The sequence below is a fragment of the Cystoisospora suis genome (genome assembly GCF_002600585.1).
Source record: "Cystoisospora suis strain Wien I chromosome Unknown contig_3048, whole genome shotgun sequence".
NCBI lineage: Eukaryota > Apicomplexa > Conoidasida > Eucoccidiorida > Sarcocystidae > Cystoisospora > Cystoisospora suis.
Window position 1 is genome coordinate 8,264 of NW_027155843.1, and position 21,847 is coordinate 30,110.

Below are 21,847 nucleotides of genomic sequence, written 5' to 3' on the forward strand. Positions count from 1 at the left end.
TGCCAAGGAGCACGGCCGGGCACTACCAGTTCGTGTCCCGCCCTCTGACAGCATGCCCCACAAGAAGCCGTTAGGAGGCGCCGACGTGGAGCACAGGAAACTTGACGAAGGAGCTGGGGAACTAGAAACACCGAAAGTAACAGAAAGCGTTTCGGCCAAAGAGCGGATGTTGTCCAAGCTTGCCCAACAAAGTAGGCCAGCCGAGAGTGGGGTTTTGGCGTGTGTACTGTCTTTGAAGAAGAAAAGTGGACCGAGCCTCCCTCCCGAGAAACGTAAAAAAGACGGGGGACAGTCGACGGAGGAAGGAAATGGAAAGAGAGAATCTGCGGGTCTCAGGATGAAAGAATCAGCTAATGACTCAGAGAGAGAACAAAGTTCTCCACTCCCCCAGAGGGAGAAGCTTGCAGGCAAGAAGAGCGAGGGAACTCAAAAATCTGCTGAGGACGAGCAGAGGCCGAAGAGAAATAAGGGAGTCTCTTTTCCTGCGCATCCTCCGTCTCCGGGGGCTTCCAAGTTCTTTGTCGCACCGAACGAGTTGGCAGAAACGCCAAAATCGCGAAAGACCTCTTCTCATCCCTCCGAAGGTATAGCAGGCGTGGAAGGGATGTCAAGAGAAGAGGGAGAGAGCGGTCGTGAAGACCAAGTGGCTGTGGCTTTAGACAGAGAAGCAGCGCGAGGCGTTATCAGGGACTCCCCCCTGCCTCCAGCGACAGCCGGGCCGAAAGAGACTGCGGTTACTCAAGGGGCGACTTTACTGACTACACAAAATCTGAAACGAAGCGTCGACTCTCCAGACCGGGAAGCGGCGGTGGGAGCTGTGACAAAGAAAGACACGGGCGTCTTGCACGTGAAACAGGAATACTGTTCCGTGCATCACAGGAGAGAATCAGCCGACATAGAAAGGAAACAGGAAGTAGCCGGGGTAATCAGACGGACAAGCAGTGGAACAAGAGAAAAAGGAGACAGAGGGACCCGGCGTGAAGAGAGGGACAGAGTGACACGGGGAGATGACACGAACAAGGGCGCTCGAGGACATATGGGGGAGGAAGCGAATCGGGCGGAAGAGAGTGAAGAAGGTTCGCAGGGGGACACGAGAGACAAAGGAAGAGGAGGCGAGCGGAGAGCTTCTGCTGCACGCGAAGAGCGCGGCGATACCCTAGGAAAAAGGGTATCTCTTTTGGTTGCAAGCAATTCGCTTAGATCGGACGAAGGGGCAAGTGTCCACGTGAAGAGGCACAAACACAAAAGCCGAGGCTCCCTTTCACGCCGCCGAACAGAGGAGGGCGGTAACCATCCTTTGAGGGTTGGTAGTAGCCAGTCCCTGGAATCGTTACACAGGAGAAGTTTCTCCCGTCGAGCAAAAGCAGAAACGCAAAAGGACCAGCAGCGATCCCCGGTCAGAGACAGCCTCTTGGTTGATAGTGTGGACTCAGGAAGGCGGCGTTTCCTTGTGGAGGAAGGAAAGGACGGGGCCGAGAGGAAGCCTTCGCGACAAGAAATGCGCCCAGAGAGACGTAGAAGTCGCCGTAGCGCTTTACACTCCGTACGTCTTCTTTCTGATGCAGACAGACACGCTACTCGGCGCAGGAGAAGCTTGCGTAGCGACCAGTCCGGGAGCGGTCAACACCACAATCTGAACGGCAAGACGGATATTGTCCGCCGTCTACAGTGGCTCGTGGAAGACGCGAAGAGCAGCGCACTTGGAGCGAGTCTCATCCGAAAGCTAGAGGCCCTCCATCGGGAGACGGAGCTTCTTTCGCACACGATCAGCTTGGCCGAAGTAAGTGAAGAAGAGGGAAAAGAGGGGTCTTCTTCTGTGAAGATAGTGCACCAACCGGATGCATCACCACCAACACACGGGGGACTAAAAGGAGCGCGCTCGCACTCGACCGTTTCATCTTCTTCGTTCATTCACCGTTCGCCTCAGCTGATTGAAAGTGTCCGAGCAGCTTTCGAGGCCCCTTCAGAAAAGCCGCCCGGGTGGTCTCTAGTTAGTGCCGAATGCCCCCAACCAGCCGACGACGCGGAAGAGCGTCAAAGGAGAGAGCGCATGATGAAGGAAGCAGAAGAAGAGAAACGCAGAGCGGAGGAGAGGAAACTCGAGGAAAAGAGAAAGGCCGAAGAAGCAGCAGCAAAGGCAGCAGCTGCCAAAGAGGCAGCAGCAAGGGCTGCCGCGGCGGCCGAAGAGGCGGCGGCAGCGAAGGCCGCAGCAGAACCGGAGCTCAAGCGGCGCGCTCTGAAGGAGGAGTCTTCTAAGGTTGTCCCTCCGCAGCCAAAAGACGATGCGGCGGAGGCAGAGAGGGCAAAAGCAGCCCTACTGGCGTTGGCAGAACGCAAGCGTTTGCAGGAAGCTCAACAAGCTGCTGAAGAAGAAAGGAGACGAAAGGAGGCGCAGGCAGCGGCGCTCAAGAAGTCTGCAGTGGAGTCGCCTGCTCGCACCTTCTCGTCAACTGTTGGTTTCGATCCGGAAGGAAACCAGAGGTGGGCTCGGTTAACACGCGGTTGGTCAAGAGAGGATCTAGGAGTCGTGAAAGCACTTTGTGAACCTGAAGTCGCCCACGCTATTTTCCGGGCTCAGGGAGCTAGAGATGTCGATCTGGGAAGGTCGCAATTTGTCCCTGTATCCTTCGAGGATCTTTCTGTTGAGGAGGAGTCCTCGAAGCAGTCCAGAGCAACCACAGGGGTATCTGCTTTGAAGCCCCTAACAGTTTATGACGCCGTAAGTGATGAAGAGACTCTAAGAAAAGAAGCTGAGGACGGAATACTGGGGATTCGAGTGCGCGCTAGAAAATACGTTATCGGGTCGCACCGCCCGCCGTCTCCAAGGCCGCTTGTGGGTTCGTCGTCGCAGACACGCAGGCTCAGCGGCGGCGACGACAATGAGATGTCGGAACTGCCTCCCCCGCTATTCGGCCTGGAAATCACGGGCCACATGTGCGAACATATAAAAATGCTTAAAGCCCGACGCGACGCGGCACTTGCTCGAAGGAGAGAGCTCCGGAGAAGGGCGCAGGAGGAGAAGGAGAGGCAGGCAGAGGGGCGCAGACTAAGGCAACAAACGAAGATCTCCAGCCAGATAGAGCGGACACGACGAAAGCTACGGAACTCGTCCTCGGTTTGGTGTCGGCTCCGAGGCGGAGCCCTGGAACACGCCGAAGCAGGAGATTTTGATGGTACCTCAGTTTCCTCCTCCGACTCCGCTTCGTCTGACTCGCTACTACCCGCTTGGGTGATGAAGGCCGTGCGCGGCGGCGGACTGTGCCGGCGAAATATGCATCTCGGCTATGATGAGGACGTCTCCTGGCGCGAGTGTGATGACGCGGCACACAACGGAGTCCATCCAGGTCGCAGGCTTGCTAGAATGGAGCGGCTCGCGTCTGACGCGCCGTTTAATGAAGGTGGATATTATCCGAAGCACGAAACAAAACGGCGCAGACGACACCGCGAGCAGCACGGTACCGGTCGGTGCCTGACGAGACTTGGGGGCTTAGAGGCAGAGGACTTCCGCCACTTTCAGGAAGAGATATATTCCCCCTCACTGCCACCACAAGCGAGCGATTCTCGCGCCGAAAGTATGTGACCTGGGCATGTAACACCGCCCCACCCGAAACAGTACGCTACAAAAAGGTCCCGAGTGCTTTCTCAGCTTGCCGCGTCTTTGCTGCCTCGCTGTGTGTTGTTGTGTCCCTTATGTGCACTGGGAGACACCTTTTCCAGAAGTGGCCGAAGAACTTGCGAGTTGTCATCAGCTGGAGTGCAACTGTAACGCCCCCTGTTCTCTTTCGCGAGTGGCTTAGTGTCAGTATACATGCGCGCGTCTCTGCCTTTTCTTGTAGAAACAGGGTTTAGCCGGACTTCAGGCGCGGAGGTATCGGTGTTCGTGTGTTCGCCTCCCTGTAACTAGCATCGAACTCATGGTAACTCGACGCTGACGCGGTTTTTGTGGACCTGGGGGCCTGGAGGAATTTGCACAAAAGCGAGTTCACTAGAACATCACTCTTTTGTCCTCACACCAGAAGATGTGAGTAGCGCACTGCGGGACCTGGAATTCTTTGGGTTATGGAAACATGCCTCAGTCAGGGATTCTGCGCTCACCGAGCTCACAGGCTTGCAGTTATCTGCCGTACCACACGCCGGCAGCCGCGTTTGCCCCTCCCCCCCGTCCGGCGGCTGTTCAGTGGGCGAGTTCGGCTCCTTCCTGGCAATTGTTGTCTGTTGTGGCTGGCTTCTTGGTTAGTCGGAAGTGTGCGATCCCCTGGTCTTTTACGGAAACAATGAAGTCCTGTCCTAACAATGGTAGTAACCTTCCGCGCATTCCGCGTTCGGGTGGCAAGCGTCGCGGAGGGCCGCTGTTCTGGCTAGGGAACGTTCTGCGAGACCGGGAGGAAGCCTTCACTTACGAGGAGCGCCAAACTGTGTGTCCGCCAGGACAGGACAATCCTCAGCCGCTGCCCGTGTCGTCCAGACTGGAATATTATGACTGCTGTTGGCAAACCACCTCTCTCCGCCCGCTTTTACGGGGCTTGATCCAGTGAATGGGCTGGGTGTTTGGCTGTCCCTGCGGGTGAAAGTTTCCCCTAGTAGGAGGAGAACCCCGAAATACGAGTGAGTGTCGGGCCTGGCGCAAAGTACTCATGCTGCCCAACGCCCTAGGTGCTACGGCACTGTGTGGGTGACCAGGCAATATGTGCACGCGTGTTGGCTTGCACCTGCTCCATACTTGGCGCCCACTAGAATCTTGTTCCCGACAAGGTGGCTGCATACGCAGTGGTGGTAGCGGATGCTGGATGTCGGAGATTTACTCTGACGCGTGGTTGTAGCACCTCCGAACTCCAGGCCAAAGCCTCTGGTCAGTCTCGGGCGGTGATTCGTACTTCGGCACGAGTGATCGGTTGTCGAGTTGAACACAGAGGCGGCGCAAAGCCCGCTTCGCGAGTTCGTGTACTCCCCGTCAAAGGTTTGCCCCTAACCCGTAGCTTTCTTAGATCTGAAGCAGAGAGACGACCAGACTGGTTCGCCTGACGACCAAGTCAGATTAGCTTACAGCAGTCTATTACCATCACGAAGTCACGTGCGAAGAGTGGAGATACTTTTCTGAAGGTTAAAAGTATCTCCACTCTTCGCAAGAGAACTGCCTCCAGAAGATGACTCAGTTTTGACTGTCGCGAGACCCCGAGTTGTATCCCTGGGTTGCACAGTTGTCGGACTTTCAACAGATAACGAACGGCCCAGAACGACCCGACAGTCCTTCTCTCGGTTGGTTGGGTGGCACAGCTAGTCGTGGTGGCGATGCTGTCAGGTCCCGTGGTCACTTTTTTTTCACTAAGGTGGTTAGGTATCGCTGTTTTGACTGATGTGCATTTATACTGCTTCCCACGGTGAACATTTGAGAAACAAGACACCAATACGATGGCCGATCTGATTGCAACCCTGAAACAAAAGTCTCAGTCTATACTTCCGCTATGAGCGTCTGCCACTGTAACCGCAAACGACGGATCCGAGAACTGTGTCTGCCTCAATGGAGACAGAGGCTCGCATGTATTCTGTGACCGAATACTCCGCGGACAGCCGGCGCGAAACAGAAAATCCAGGCAATGCGACACCAGAATAAACGCGTGTTCTAACACGATGACAGATGGGGGGGACTGGGAAGGGTTTCCGTGCTGACAGTTCGACTAGTTTCTCAATGGTGTGAAAACGCGGCAGAGAAGGAACTCTCTACTACACAAAAACAGACAAATTGTCTGCTTGCGTTGGCACGTTCACCGCGAAGAGGCCCTCACCTCTTACATGTCTACATATGGAAGAATCACAGCTTCTCTCTAGTCACAAACTATCTGACCGCCGGCGCTATTACGGCCACAATATACACAAGCTAATCAAAAAATAGCATGGACGCATGTGAAGTGACGATGACTGAAAAGGAACGTTGCTGCAGGCAGACCTGCCTTCGAGGTCAACTCTCATGCTTATACACATTTCCCAGCATAGATATCCTATCTGTCACCCCCCCTCCCCTCCCCGCCTACGACAGGATAAGCTGACGTCATTCCGCCAACCCCTGGACGCCGTAATGACAACTACCCGGTACACGCGGGCAATACAGACATATATCCCGTTGTGGAGACGAAAGGAAAAGAACTCGCTCAATGTTACGTAGACGCGTTCGGGAGCGCAAGCGCATACCAACACACAGGCCCATAAAAGAGAATTCGCCCTTCTGTGCGTTTCACTTCTTGTCCCTTTAGCGTTGTAGCGAAACGCGCCTATCCTTTTCCTTCTCCCTCCCATCAAGGAGCTACTGTCTCCCCCAACGTGTTCCCTTCTGGAGTTACCTCGTCCCTTGCACGACGCGAACAGGTTCATTNNTTTACTCAGCGAGACGTCCTCGGCCTCCACGGTACCCGCCACGTGGTCCACCTCGAAATCCTCCTCGTCCCCTGCAGCGGACATCCAACAACACAAGAACTCTGTAGTACACACAACCGGAAGACAGACTAACAGGCCAACAGCTCTCTGCAACGCACACGGCTCGCAAGACAAGAGATCTACGAACTCTAAGAACACGCATGCACATTCGTATACTGCCGCTACCTGTCTCGCCCACACATACCTGTACAAATCGCCACGTGGGACACCTCGAAAACCGCCACGGCCTCTGCGAAAACCACCGGCACAGCGAAAAGATCTGAACCGCTTTGCTTCTACGATACCGCTTGACTGCACTTCGATTAAAAATAGGACTACAATGCAGCCAGTCAACAGTAAAGAGAACGCAGGATCACGTCACGTGGTAACCGCTCCCCCCCGCCTCCCAGCCACCTGGCGGGACATTCTTAACAAAAACCTATGTGGTGTTCAAAAGCGACAGACATCCAGAAAAAATAGTACACTGCTAGCTGGGAAATCATACGATTAACAACTTACCGTCCACGGCCCCTGTAGCCACCGTAGTCCTGGAAGTCGTTGTTATAGTCACCTCCAGCGTAGTCTCCATTGCGGAAGTCTCCGTTGCGGTAGTCACCGTCGAAGTCTCCTCCTGGGCCCCCGCCACGTCCTCCGCGGAAGCCCCCACGGCCCCGGAAACCTCCACGAGGTCCATAGCCACCCCTGAAGTCTACCCCGCGGAATCCGCCACGGCCATAACCGCCTCGGTAGCCGCCCCGGTAACCCCCTCGGAAACCCGCGCGGTTATCCCGAAACCCTACGAACAGACGACGCGAGAACACGAAAAGAATCCGTGAAGAAACCGTAGACTCCGTCTACTCCTGTGACAACACATAGGCTACTATACTGGCAACCACGTACCTGTATGTAGCATACATACATTCAGCCACACACTGTGAAAAACATAGTGCACAGACACATTGACCCGACTTATTACTCTGTATACAACATCGTCCCACTCTTTCCTGAACCCCCAACTACTAAGAAACGATTGAACCCTGGTTACCCATGGTTGCCTTTGTGCCGGCTTATACAGTCAGAACAGTACCTCCAGTTTTGGTGATCTCCTCAGGCTTCATTTCCTTGACAAGACTTTCATCAATAGGCGCCTGATACCCAGGGTTCTTCTCATCGAGGGGATCAAGTGAAAGAGTGATTTCCAGGAAAGAAACCACGCGATCTTCCTTCACCTTGTCCAACCCCTCCTCCGTCGGTTCATAAACATCAGTAATAGTTGTGCTTCCGCACTTGGTGATTTGATGAAGTCCCTTGAATCTCCTCTTGAGGACCTCAGTCAAAGTCACAGCAGGAGCGATCGCATTTCCGGTGGCCTTGATTGTAATTTGCCGCATGTTCTGCTCGGTTATGAGTCTTGCAGCATAAGCCACATAATTCATCACCTTGCCAGCCGAGGTGATACGGATTTCATTCGAGCCAATCGGCTCCTTATCCTTCGGCACTTTCCTGTATTTCTCCATTTTCCCTTTTAATCAACTATTGATATCACAAAACCCTTAACAACAGCGGCTGTGAGGAGAGAGAGAAGAGAACAAGCCACCACAAGAGAACTCAAATTAGCTCTCAACAGCAGCTTGTTCTTCCTTTTACTGAAGCTCTTGTCTAGTAAATGTGTCAAAACCGACCCCTTTTCTTGGTATGTACCCAGTACAAGAAAAAAATAGACGTGTACTTGTAAAATGAATCCTTGCAATAATGCCCATAAAACAGAAAAAAAAAACAGCGAATACGCAACTCTCGTACACAAACGGTATGTTTCGCTCTCTTCCTTCTGGAATTTCTCAACGCTTGTGAATGCAAAAACGAGTCTACTGATGGCTCCTCTTGCTTTCAGCTCTATAAAGATGACCAGAAAAAGCCTCACTTCCCCGCAAAGAAAGTGTCAGTGACGTCCCCTGAGCACTGGACGGCAAAAAATCACCCAAGGAGGCACACCAAGGAGACTCTTTGTAGCAGAAAAAACGAGGAAAACAACCCCTCGAAGCTGTTGCCAGAATGCTCTCACTATCACGGGCCACTCACACTCTCAGAAACGAAGATACACCCAATAACAGGGTTATTCAACCCCTCTATCAGAAAAAGCAGCTACAATAGAACGCTCTCCACACCCACAAGCTACCGAATGGGAGCGTACGCATCGCAGATGCAGATACTCCAGATACTCCGATGGTTCGAGTGACGACCAGTCAGACGGATATACGTCCCCTGATGTCCTGCGTCGTTTTGCGGCTCTTGCTGGGCTAGCTGGCAGGCACCTCCTCCTGAAGAACACGCAAACAAAACACAAACAAAGAACCATGAAGGACAAGCCAGGAGAGGGAAAGAAAAACAAACACCTGCACAGTCGCTACACGTAGGCGGATGCAAGCACGAGACATGAGATGTATTCCCCATCCAAGAGAGCAGCCTAATGTAAAGGCCCGCAACAGAAAATTGTCCTATTGCAGAACCTCTTCCGAAAAACCGTCGACCGCCGTCTGCCCAAAGGCAACAAAACGTCTCCGTCAGGATCTGCTGAAGAGAAAGAATTCCCCCAGCAGCCACGAGAGCAGACCATGTCACAAGAAAACGCATGGCCGAACTGATATTCTGGCCTCCCTGCGCACGAGACAGGTGAAGGGTAATGTGCGGCGACTCCTTTCATGCAGCAAACTTTTACGAAAAACTGCGTTCACTAGCCCGACTCCTTAGACCGAGTACTCCTGCAGGCTGGATCGACCCGCAAAGCCCAGGACCGCGAAACACGTTGACGTCTCACTCACAAAAGCACCAAAAAAAAGGGGAGTGGCGTGACCAGAAGCCAGAAAGGGAAAAGTGAGAAAAACTCAGATACCCGTTGTCGGACACGGGGAGAGGCCGCCGTTGTCCAACGACTTTCACCACGTCCGAGAATGCTTCTACAGACGAAACCTCCCGACGGCCACAGGAGACAACAGCAAAAAACACGGAGACTAGGGACCTTCATAAAGGAGAACGACGGCGTGGGGAATTAATGCCGGCCGAAATTCTGCTAGTCCACCAAAAACGAGCATAGAAGAGAGAGACGAACGGTTAGACAGCGCAGATACACCAGACTCCAACGCAGAAACAGTCCGACAGAAAAGCGTGTTTCCGAAGAAAAAAACTCTTTCCTTCCGGAAAGACTGCCAAATCAGCCGACGGGACTTGCAAGGAATAATTGGCACGCAAATTACCTTGAGAAATATAGAGGTCTTCCCCTCGCAGTTATCCGAACGTCTACTCTCCGTTCTTCGTGCCTCAGCCCTGTTCCTTCTATCTTCCCGTTTTTCTTTCAATTCTTGGGACTGAGCCGTTCTGCAGGGACCACACAAAGGCGGACGGCCCTCCCGCGCGACGGCAGGGGAACGTGCCATACGCAGCACTGCGGTTGTTTCTCGCGCGTAGCGTTGTTAACCAAACCCACACCAGGACTACCTGCCCCGACCCCACCACCCAAAAACGTCAAGCCCTCGAAAGTGCATTAGTCACCCGCCCCCCCGCGCCGTCTCAAACCACTGCTACTATCGAGCCTTCCTGGAACCCACTTCTGTCACTGTATCGTCAGGCAGGTACGTGGAACGCCTCAGCCACGTGAGCTTAAGCATTCTTTGCCCGCGGTTTCGGAGTTTCACTGCGGACGTGAAAGGATGGCACGGTTGCAAGTTGGAGCTTGGCGCTGTCAGCTGGCGGTGGTACCCATCTGGGGTGTCAAGGTCGCTTCTTGGGATAGATGGTCAGGGGACCTTGCCGAGGTCCCGCGGCCACCCCCCCCGCGCGAAGTGCCGTCAGCCGGCACAGTCAGCGAACGACGACTATAGCTATAACCCGCATAGATGTTCTTACCCTGCTAGCCATTCTTCTGGCCGAAGTACGTCCGACAGCGCCAACGGCCAGGTAGCTCGTTTCGCGGAGTGCCGGCGGGACGCCCGCTTCTGTGATAAGAACACGGACTACAGCGCCCACGTTGCGCTGGGGTTGCCACTTCGGCTTGGCCCGGCAAGTCGACTTTCATTCTCTCGGTGACGACCTCGTGCCGGGGAGGAACTGAGACGGTAGCAGATGAAAAGGATAACTCGGAGCTGGAAAGCCCCTGACCTCTCTCTGCTCAAGGTGCAAGGCCCTCCAGGCCAACTAGTATGATCAGGGTTTTCTTCCTGGTGCACGCATTGACGGTGGGTGTCGGACGACACGGGATAGAGCAGACGGCCGCAACCTTCCTTACGGGGCAGTGTCATGTGCGGGTCCTTAACAGTTCCGTATTTATGACGTGTAAGCGGCGGCTGCGCAGAATCTCCGGTCGCACTCCAGTTTACGAATCTCCCCTGGTTGAGGTGATGCCAAGGTACTGTATTAGGCCACAGCCTAAACGAACAAGGGTGACGGTGCCCGCCGAGTCTGGGTCCAGTACGCGCGTGTGAACCGACCATAAAAGTAGTAGTCCACAAGCGGTGATTGGCAATTAGATTTCAGACTACGAGCTCCTGCTCCTAGTTATAGCTCGAAAAAGGAAAAAAGTGAGAAAAGCAGGGTATCACACAAAGTGCATCCGAACCGCGCTTCACGTAGGGACGCAGTCGCGCTGCGGCAACTAGTGCGGGTTTCGCGCTGCGGCTTTGCCACCCTCTGTCAGACAGTTGTTAGAGGAGGCATTAGGTTTTAGGGTGCTTCAGCTTTGCCAGTCTCTATCCGACAGTTGTCACAGGAGGCATGCGACTGCGTTGTATTGGTGTACTCACGGTGTACTGCTGTGGATGTGTAGACCTGATTGAGCCAGCAGTTAGTGAACGAAAGGGCAAACCGTGACAGAACGGGAACGGTCAATAGCTGTGTGCTCCCTGCCGCCTGTCTTCGGCGCGAGCCCTGCCCCCCGCCCTCTCTAACCATACTGATGGGCGCGCATTTCGCGAACAGGCATGAAAACGAACTGAGTCACACCGTGTCCCCGAGTCCGTTCCCGGTTCTCCGTTTTCAAACTTACCCACATCTGCCTCAGAAATCTTGCATTGCTGGGTACCCTGCGACCCTACATGTAGAAAAAAACAAAGACGGCCTCCTCCCATACACAGCATGACAGCAGAGGACGTACCTTGAGACAAACGAGCCCGCCGGCTCACAGCACCCCCCTATTCCTTCAACAAATCAGGCTCACCGGCGAACAATGGAGAAAAAACGAACAACACGTGTGCTGCTGCCCATTCTCCGGCAAGCCATCTCCCACTGTTACTATTCCTGGGGGGCTTGTATTAGAGCCAGTAGAACGGCGTCCTGCACCCCTGGCAATCGTACAGCCTCCAGTAGTTTGCTAGTTGGTCTCCCACAAAGCAAGGACTGCCCTGACGCGACACTTTTCTCCCACAAGCAACCGGTGAACGGCTGCCGGAAGTATATTCCTGCCCCACCTAATCAGAGACTCACCCCATGATAGGGAGCGTGCGAGCACACACCTTACATGAAACAGACTTGTTGCAGACACGGGGAAGAACAACACGCGACGTCAGTTTCGCCCGTGTCGCAAAAGTTTCCGAGTACATCGAGGACGCCCGCCAACAATACCACTCCGTCTGCAACGCCGACCTCGGGAATCTCTGAATCTGCTTGCCACGTCAAAGTTCAGTAACTTCATTATCCAAGCCACCAACAACTCCGACAGGAGACTGCCAGAAGAGAGAAGAACGTGCAGAGAGCTAGAAATAACTCGCACCCAACCACACGCACCCTCTTCCAAGTAACTCGCTCTTGCTACAAAACACAGAGATGAAACGCAGTCGAGTGCCAGCATGCAGAGCGCGAGACATGACAGCACCCAACGACCCACACGCTCTTCCGAGTAACTCGCTCTTGCTGTAATACAAAGAGTAGACGCCGTCGAGTGCCAGCCCCCATCCAAACACGAGTCTCAAGTAAACTGCCTGCACATTTTCCCACCCCAACGAGAGGATAAACCTGTGCTTGGGCTGGAGTATTCACGAACCGGAGCTGCGGCAGCGCAAGTCCTGCCGAACCTGATGCAATTTTTTTCGCCGTGTCGTGGCGCTTTTGTTGCATCTTTTGTTCCCCCCCCCGGTGGAGCTTCGAAAACTTCGAAGAGCATTTCTCACCCCAGCGGCTCCTGTTACAAAGCACTCCGCAAGTGACTGACAGAAGGCCATACTGAAAGCACCGTATCACGTGACTCGTGCACGTGGTGGTACATTCACATACACGTGTCTCCGCCTTGGATAGGCGTGTGGCGGCGTCCAGGTGCCGAGGTGATCTCATGATCAGACAACGAAAAACTTCAGGCCGTTAGCCCGGCATAACCCCCAACATTCCCGAGCCCGCTCCAGCCGTCACCGGCGCGCCCCCCCAACAACCCACTGTCCTTGTTCTGTCAAGTGAACCACGGCCTCGGAAAACCTGACAAGTGTACAAAGAAATACTAGAGTGTATATACCCACAAGAATCTTATCCTAGCTGTACCGATACCAGCACGCATTTTGGCCACCCCAGTTGACCCACAGGTCAGTGCCAGTAACACCATCAAAGGATACAGGATACACCGAAACGCGGTTACATACTGAAATACAGAGCGTGCATTCCTTCACCCACAGCAGAACATCAGTTGTTCAGCCACTACGGGGGCTTGACAAGCACCCGAGTCCCTCGAAGGCCTTCTCCGTCAAGAGACAAAGGGTCAGGGGACGAAACTAAAAGCCCGTGTCTTTGTTGGGGAGACAATCTGAGGACGGGAGCACCGAGGGCAATAGACTCTCCATTGAGGCCCCCCTCTATCCGGATCGCTTCCCATGAAGTTCCGGATGTCCTCCTTGGCTGCAAGAGAAGCTTTTTTCAAACACGTGCGACACACCGTACAGCCACACTTCTCCATATTTCTCAGATCTGCCTTCTTCACCATCTTACCACAGCACTGTGCTGTTACCATCACCGGAGCGCCTCCCTCAGGAAACTGGCGACCTGTACGCAAAAGCAAAAAAGGCCGGAAGGCTTGTATCAGCAGACGCGCATCACAGAGACAGGGTGGCTACAGACTAAGAGGACCAGATCGGCCGTGTACGTAAGTGCAGACGTTTCTACACATACGCACGCGCTGCACCAACTGCAGCGCCAGAAACCTCGTCCTGTAGCTTGAAACAGCTTCGACTCGTATCTCAGCTTCTCGTCCAAACAGTACCTGCAGCGAGTGACTACCAGTAAGGATCTGACGACAAAAAACCGCTAACGCGACTGGAGACACGGATATCCTCTTGAAATCCCACCCCCCCCCGAAGCGATCTATGCGACATTCCGAAAAGAGACGAGCCAGTGCTCTTCAAGAACGCTGTGAAAAGAAAGCCACCCTCCACTGTTTCAAAAGGTCACTACGAGTCACAGAAACACGGTTGTACCGAATAAAAAAGCGGGAGAGGCAACGCAGGTGCCTAGATGCAAATACGCAGAACCAGGTGTCCCGCCGACCTATGAAGCAAAGAAATGGGTTGGGGTGAGGAGCGCCTACTTGTTCTCACGTCACTAAAATTCACGTCTTTCGTTCCTCCTCGACGAGACGGCAGACCGCTGAGAATGCTGTTATCGTCGTCATCGTCTGCCTGCTTGAGAAACTGTTCAATACCCCGGTCGCTTGCACACGATTCTGCCACAGGAAACTCCATTCGATCTTTACTTGTTCCTCCACTCGCCCTTGCTGTTCCTTCCCCTTCATCTTGCTCATCAAACAGGAGGCGAGGATATCCCGGCATGCTGCTTCTTCTACGCTTATCTTCCAGGCTTGCTTCCGCCTCCGTGAAAAGTTCTGTTGGATACACACTTCGCCTCCTGTCCACTGTTTCTGCTTCTTTTTCAGCCACCGAAGGAAGCTTCTTTGAAATGTTGGCAGGACTATCTGGACCACTTTTCCTGCCTCCCTCAACAAACGTTACTCGAGAACTCCCTCTTTGTACTCCTTGGTCAACTTCCTTCTTGTCTTCACGTGTCGGGTCCTCGAAAAGAAGTCGACTCAGTCCCATAGACGATCCAGCTGTACTTAGCTTCTGTAGGCTATTCTGCTGTTCGAACAGGAGACGGGGATACCCGTAGACTGACTCCCCTCGGGCATTACCCTTATTTGCCCGCTCGTCTTCCTTTTCAACTCTCTCCGTTAAAAGCCTAGCATATCCGTAAACACTGCTCGATCTATGCTTCGGCCCTAACAAGCTCTTAGGAGATAGCATGCCGTCTCCCGAAACTTCATCTGCGCTCAAGGCGACCGAAGAAGGGGCAGGTACTGAAGAGGGGCTGGCGGACCTAGAAAGCCAGCAGAAGATGAAAACCGAGAAAATCCACCATGTGGACAGAAGCCTGAAATGACTGGCTGAACGAAACCAGCCCGGCAATAAATACCGTCAGCTTCAGAAGGTTTTTCACACTTGTGCGAAGAGATGTCACGGAAATACTGGAGACGAGCAAAATTCTAAGAACCGAAGCCTTCCAGTGTCAGTAACAAAGAACACATTAGCTCGCCATGCATACGCAACGGACGCCGTGTGCGATACCGAGAGAGCAGCCAGCCACAAGTGGCAGCAACACCAAGGGCCGGAATGTATGTGGATTGTCGCGCCGTGCTTACACAGGTGTCACTCCACTCATTTGGGCATGCTCAAGCTCCTGCTGGAGCAAATAGCATCGGTCCACGAGGGCGCCAATCCGATCTTCCAATTCCTGCTTCTATGAATACACAAGCACTCCACAGAAGCGAAATAAAGAAATCACCATACCCTTGTTCTCACGCCACTGACACAAGTGACATTCTAATGAAATGAAAGCTGGCCACATCGGTTGAGCACCCCCGTTTTAAGGTGCACGGTAAACACCCGTTCCCGGGAATCGCCTGTTTCATGAGAGACACAAGTGCGGCAATACGGCTCTTCGGCGTGGGTAGTATTCAGTGCAACACAGCATTCCCCACTTCCTCTCTATGTTGAAAGCCCCTACGTAGGCATCTCCAAGAAACCACGCGGAAAGACTATCGGGAAAAAATGGAGCACGGCACAGAAAAATTCTCTCACTAATCCTCATGAAGAATGCCTCGTGGAGTCACTTTCACTTTGCTTGTGCGCAACAAACGTCATAGAAAGAAAATCAGGATAACCTAGTACCTTTCGAGGTGGAACATGAAAAGGAGCCTCTTTCACAGGACAGCGACAAAGGACAGAATTCCGAAACAGAGCCAATAACTGCTTTGTTCACAATAAGCGTAATACCCACGGAATTAATTAGGCAAATTTACGGGCTATCGTCCTCCCCTAAAAGACAAAGGAAAACAAACAGGAGGTAGACCCTACAGACCAATCGGTCTTAGATCACGTCAAAGTCTCTCCGAATTTCGCTAAAACGCAGCCAAAGTTGAGAGCGTCTCTGCGCCGGTCGGCTAAAATTTCCCCACCCTCGCCTTCTTAATGGTCGTCAACACAAGCAAGAGAGAGAACGGAACGGAAAACGAGGGAGTGCCACAGCTGGCACGCTTCTGTGCAAGTATCCGCCGCCTCACTATGAAACAACACGCGAATGACCTGGCTCATGTGCCACCTCCTGGGAATGAGCCACGGACCCTTACCTCCACCCGAAGAGCCTCCACCTCCCCAGCGACAAAATTATGATCTCGTGTCTCTCCTTCACTCGCACGACTTGCAGTCGCGGGAGCCGATACGCTCTTCATCTGGCAGAGGCATACACGAGTCAGGGAGGAATGGACACCTTCTCTGCATGGCAACCCCTGAGTATCACTAAGAAGATTTCTTCGCACGAATCTATGCTTTCACACCCGAGGACAGATGTATCTCACAAGCTGAGCCAATGAGCACTAGCGCAGGCGCGTGAGTAAATTCCCACATCTCTAGTGTTGGTATCAGCACAATATGCTTCGCAAGATGGACGAAGAATGCAGCTCGAAGCCGCGGTCTTCGGCTTGTACATACCATATACGCAGCCCTTGTCCAGACAGTACAGTGAACCCGGACGGAAGAAATGAGGCGTGTGCACGACGATGACGATGATGTGAGAGCGCATACTGAAACTTTTTGTGTTGTCTTTCACCTCTCGTGGAGACCCGAACGAGAATCGCTAGGCTTCAGCTTGAGCACCAACTCTGTCACCCTGTCCCCCTTTTCTGCTGGAGTTGAAAAGCTCCTTTCCTCTTCTCCCTATCATCCTGTTCCTTCTCGGTACTACACCATCTATCAGCGTTCCCTGCGTCCTGGTTCCCTCCTGTGCGAGTGCGTCACACCACACCCACACCCCGGCAGCAGCAGTCGATGAGCTTACCATCAAATCAGCGAGCTTTTCAGCGTATTTGTTCTTCTTCTTTTCAGCTGCCCGGGCCTGCATTCCCAACACAGCCACACCCACAATAGAAACGGACAACAATCAGGCTCTTGCAGCGTACACCCCCTCTTCGCCTTGTATAGTGTACCGCACATATCAAGGACGGGATCAACCGGGCAATTGGTACATACACCACCGCCCTCAACGAGGACGTAGTCTTTGCGCTCCTGCTTCCTTGGACTTGAAAGAGACCAATTGGAAAAGGAGAGTGAAACTTTTTCTTTTCACCTCTCTCGTCGCCTCACGTAATCATGTCTTGCTACTCTTCTATATCTGACGCGCCTCTGAACCGACGCATTCAATCACGTTCACCTCTTTCTTTATACTGACATCCACCCTTCACGGAAGGAGAGGAGAAGACCCGAAATGTGAAGAAACAGCTCATCTTCCCAAACCACTGGGACCTTGAAATGTAGAAGAAAAACTCCTAACGCGAAACGTAAGAGAGACGACATCAAAGAGAACTACACGCGTCTACTCAGCCGAACACCAGACAGAAACTTATAAATTCGACATACTAAGATACAAGCGAAAGATAGATACGAGACAGTAATTGATCGCGAACCTGTTGTGATACATTCTCTCTTTTTCGAAGATCCTAGGCTCCTTGAGAAAATCTTTCCTCACCTATGTCTTCGTGTCTCTTACCCGGGCCACAACACGATTGTAGATCTCCGTAACTTTCTGAATGTGGTCCGTGTAGAAAGCAGCTGTCTCTTCCAGCTGAGAAGACAGTCGGACAAATAACACGAATCAAACATAGTATGACACTGGCACACTGGGGTATACTCTAACTGGCTGTGTACTACAGATATACGTACAGAAAGAGACAGCATACAAGCAGCACAGATCCCATCTCGTGCGGCGAAGATCGAGGCAAAGAAAAAAGGAGGCAAAGGAGACTGTTACTGCCACGTCGCGTGTATAATGTACAGGAATGAGAAACTCGTGAACACCACAAGGATATGCGGCGTTCTAGATGGAGGACAGGACATGAACCAACTGGCCTGCCGTTCCTCGAGCCATGGTACGCTTTGCGATACGCGCTTGTCTATATCGCAACCAAGAGATACGCACATCCTTGCACGGATATATGAAATATCTAGAGAGGGAAGCGATTAGGTGTTCTAATAAATGAAGACCCATTGACAGACAAGCGCAGCGGGCCGGCCAGCATGGGATAGTCACTGAAGAACTAAATGAAGAGATCAGCAGTGGAGCAAACAAGCGCTCCCCAGTCTGTATTGACGCTTACAAGACACACCCATTAGTGTGCAGCGTGAATGATATCTTCATGTTGAGTGCCCTCGCCTAACGGACTTCGTAAACTCGCAGCTTGTTTTCTCTGCTTTTGCTACTGTGTATTCTCCCGTCCGTCCCTATAGTGCCATAAGTGAGCGTGTCCGACAGTTATAAGAGAAGATTTAACCAGATAGCCGGTGAACCAGCCTTTGTGCTCTACCTACGGTATACACCGGAAGGTGCCCCACAATGATTTAAACACCCCGTTCCTGGTTGCAAGAGAAATGAAAAAAGTGCGCACCTTGGCCAAGACCATAGCCTCTTCCAATGACGTACGCTGTGTTTGTTTGTTTTTACCTGCTTGGATAAAGCATCCTTCTCCGCTTGAAGTTTTGCTATCTGGTCAGCAGTGTTGCTGTCAGGATTGGTGCCGGCGACCGTTCTTTTTCCACTTCCTCCTTCCCCTTCACCTCGACCTCCGCTTTTCATTCCCCGTTCATTCTTCGTCTCGCCCCGGTCCTCTTCCTCCCCTGGGGTAGGCAGGGCTGCGACTGCGACAGGCTCTAAAGAAAACAAAGTCCAGCTTCCCACCGGAGGTTCGACCTCCCGTGTCTGCGCCTCCCCGAGATCCGCGGCAGCAAGAGAAGGATCCTTAGAAGTCCGGCGTGATAGACTGGGAAGCTTTGGTAGAGATCGAGGCTGCTCTGCCTTGGATTCTGCAGCAATATCAGAGGCAGCCAACACCTTCGGTGACTCTGCTGCCCCCTCTCCCTCAGCTGAAGCTTGACGATCATCAGGTACAACTCCTCCCGGCGCCTGCCGTCCCTGGAGAGATTTTGATGAACCCACAGAATCCGAAACGGTAGAAAGTCGCCGGAGATTCTGTACAGTGTCGCTGGCCTTTGACGGAGAGGAAGATTTGTCTGGTTCTTCGGCCCTGTGGTCTTCTTCGCTCTCTGTATCGGAGACATGCTTATCTCTTTCAGTACTTGAAGAGGACGCTTCGGCCTTTGACTCCTCTTCCGTAGTCCCATCCGAGACAGAAGAAGAAGCACTATCTTCTTCGTCGGCGCTAACACTACTGCCACTACTTTCTGGAGAATCTGACTGAGAAGAATGACTTGGGCGTCTTTCGGCAGGACTCTCAACGAAACTTTTGTCCGTATCTTCTTTCTGCGGGGACTCCCCTTCTTCCTGCCTGGTGCTTTCGTTGGCCTCAGGCTCGGCTTGTGTATCTTCATCAGCTCCTCCTTCTTCTGCTTCCCCTTGCTTCTCACCACCATCTACTCCCTCCTGCTTCTGCGCCTCCTCCGCTTTGCCATCATCTGTGTTGTTTGACGGCTCTTTTTTATCATCGGTCTACAGAAGCAAAGGCACAACCTCGAGAGAAATCACGGCAACCGCCTACGTAGGACAGATCAGATACCCTTTCAAGAGCACCCTGGGGCTCTAGAATCGGCAGGCTGGGAGACTCTCGCAATGCAGAACGGCAGCTTTCCCCATCCCAAAACACATCGTTCTACACTAGAGATAAGTGGACAGCATTGGAACCCGAGCCACGGGCAAATGGAGAACAAGCGAAAAGGTGCCGTTTCTTGCGAGCGAAAGAAGGCAGTACGGAGTCAAAACAATGATCTACGACTTGGAGAGAGTATATATATCTGTAGATACTTCTAGGTACACGACGGGGCCCATCCTCATTCACACAGGAAGACGGCTTGTGAGCTATGAACGGGCGCTTGGGATCTCACGTGTTAAAGTGATCTAGGCTGGAGTGCTACGTATAGCCATGAACTGATCCGAAGAAAAGCTACGACAGAAAAAAGACTGATTACACACAGAGGAGAACGATAACAGATGTTGGCGCTCGAGGTGTATCGAAGAGCTTACAGGAGGCTTCTTCTTTTTCTTGAAGAAAGGAAGACACCTGAAAAACGAAGACAAACACGCCACACACACCGCGCAAAGACCTGATGATACTTGATCCCGTCACGTCGTGGGTGTCATCTTGAATGCTGCCCAGCTGTATAAACGAATCATGGACACTGTACAGACACCGCACATAATCAGCATCTCCAGCGTCTCGAAGCACAACGTAAGGGGGATAGGATCGGCAAGCACGCGAGTTATAGAGACATGCGGTATTGTCCGTACATATATATAACAACAATACTCCGCAGCGTGCGAAGCGACTCTCATTCCAGAGATGGATTTCCTCTCTAGTGAAGCGAGAGAAAGGTCACATGTGAAGAACAGGAAGAGTACGCAAGGACAGGTAAGAGATGTCCGCTGTTTCTCGCTCGACAAGGGGACTACAAGGCCCATCACCACACCCGTGGCAACCCCTGATAGGTACTACGGAAGAAGACAAGGATAAGAGATAGATCGATCCTCCATCCATTGTCATCGAAAAGCACCAGGTTACTTCTTAGAAACCGGACAGTTGACAAGAGGAACGAACTACCGACGAAGGGGATGCAAACAGAACTCTAAATTGAACTGAGAAACAAAATACCCTTCAGTGGCGAGGTAATGAAGCCAGTTTCTAGGTTGGTTAGCATCGCTGTAAAGCCCTCCTTAGGTACAGCATCCCTTCTCGGGAACGTGCATGCAACGACACTGGGGACTTTCCTCGGCCCTGAGATAATATCATCGCTAGTCAGTCACGTCTGCTGACGTGTAACAGAGGAAGTGACAACAATGAAGACAGGAGGACCCCAACATCTTGATGACCATCACAGCGGCGTGCGTGCGTATTTCGAGAGACGGTTAGACGCGCCGTCCGCAGAGATCCATGTGTGGCCTTCTGTGTGTGAAAAACTCTACTCCCGAACAGGTTACTGGTATCGCTATACCCGGCCTTCTGACTGTGTACACGCCTTTCTTCTCCCCCCAGGATTCCCTGACTGTAACTAAAGTACCTGCAGGTTACTGAAGGTCGTCGCTGCTTCTAGCGAGCAACGTCCCCGGGGAAAGAGTAGCTAGGTACGAGCACAGGTGAGTCGGCGAAAACATACGCGTACCCTAACAGCACCCAAAAAGGCCATTATCCACAAAATATCATCCACAGCCAGACACAAAGAAGGACAAGAAGTGACTGTCTCAATGCCGCGATAAACTGCGAAAGATAATGCATGGGTGTCCGTATGAAAACAAAAAGCTTACCCCGCCATGAGTGACTCCGTAGAAGTTCCTTTGAGGTATCAGAGAGAAAGAAAGAGAAAGAAGAAATTCCCACTCCGAATAGAGCAAACAGAACCGCGCCGCCGTGGTATATCTTCGCAAAGCACGAAAAACGGATCTCACAGCGTCTCGGGAACTGAGAAGGCCTCGCGAGTTCTACGGAGAAGGACAAATCCGTCTCCTGTTGGGTGCCAGTGCCTGTGCCTTTCTCTGCTACTCGCAACTGCATCACGCTTAGCTGTCCCCCTTCCCCCTCCGTATACTGGTGACAGCGAGCAAAGAAACAAGAGCAGGATATGGATGCAGTAAAGAGGATTTTTCAGAACGACCCACGCCGCGAGCAGTACAGGTATGAGAACGTGTCACGGAGAGAAGCGCATGGCACCACGCGTTGACGGAGCCAATCTTAAGAGAAAAAGAAATGGTGTAGAGTTTTTCAACGGCTCAGTCGGTTCTATGTTGCTTTGAAGAAAAGAAAAAAAGGAGATCCTCGATGATACAGTAAGGGTAACGAAGATGTTCACCTTCCATGATGCCGTGCGTTGTTGTCACGCTGTCAGTCGAGTTAAAAATAGTAAAGAGGTGATTCAAGCCGAGGAGG

General features: G+C 52.5%; 3 protein-coding genes across 3 annotated transcripts; 1 reads left to right on the plus strand and 2 right to left on the minus strand.

Annotated features, from left to right (window-relative positions):
* Positions 1-2: 2 nt before the first annotated feature.
* CSUI_006114 (uncharacterized protein) lies at positions 3-4,619 on the plus strand. Its single transcript, XM_068066279.1, has one exon. The coding sequence runs from the start codon at positions 53-55 to the stop codon at positions 3,578-3,580; it is 3,528 nt and encodes a 1,175-aa protein (XP_067921743.1). The 5' UTR covers positions 3-52; the 3' UTR covers positions 3,581-4,619.
* A 1,746-nt stretch (positions 4,620-6,365) lies between these two features.
* Positions 6,366-10,144, minus strand: CSUI_006115 (alba 1). Its single transcript, XM_068066280.1, has 6 exons — positions 9,660-10,144; positions 8,600-8,726; positions 7,496-7,974; positions 6,928-7,204; positions 6,614-6,658; positions 6,366-6,440 (listed from the first exon to the last, which is right to left on the minus strand). The coding sequence occupies exons 3-6, from the start codon at positions 7,923-7,925 to the stop codon at positions 6,371-6,373; spliced, it is 822 nt and encodes a 273-aa protein (XP_067921744.1). The 5' UTR covers positions 7,926-7,974; positions 8,600-8,726; positions 9,660-10,144; the 3' UTR covers positions 6,366-6,370.
* Positions 10,145-11,397: 1,253 nt separating this feature from the next.
* CSUI_006116 (dual-specificity catalytic domain-containing) lies at positions 11,398-21,832 on the minus strand. Its single transcript, XM_068066281.1, has 9 exons — positions 21,229-21,832; positions 19,954-19,990; positions 18,421-19,422; positions 17,470-17,544; positions 16,762-16,818; positions 16,055-16,156; positions 15,068-15,165; positions 13,961-14,745; positions 11,398-13,419 (listed from the first exon to the last, which is right to left on the minus strand). Exons 1-9 carry the CDS (start codon positions 21,234-21,236, stop codon positions 13,139-13,141), a joined length of 2,445 nt encoding a protein of 814 aa, XP_067921745.1. The 5' UTR covers positions 21,237-21,832; the 3' UTR covers positions 11,398-13,138.
* Positions 21,833-21,847: the final 15 nt, after the last annotated feature.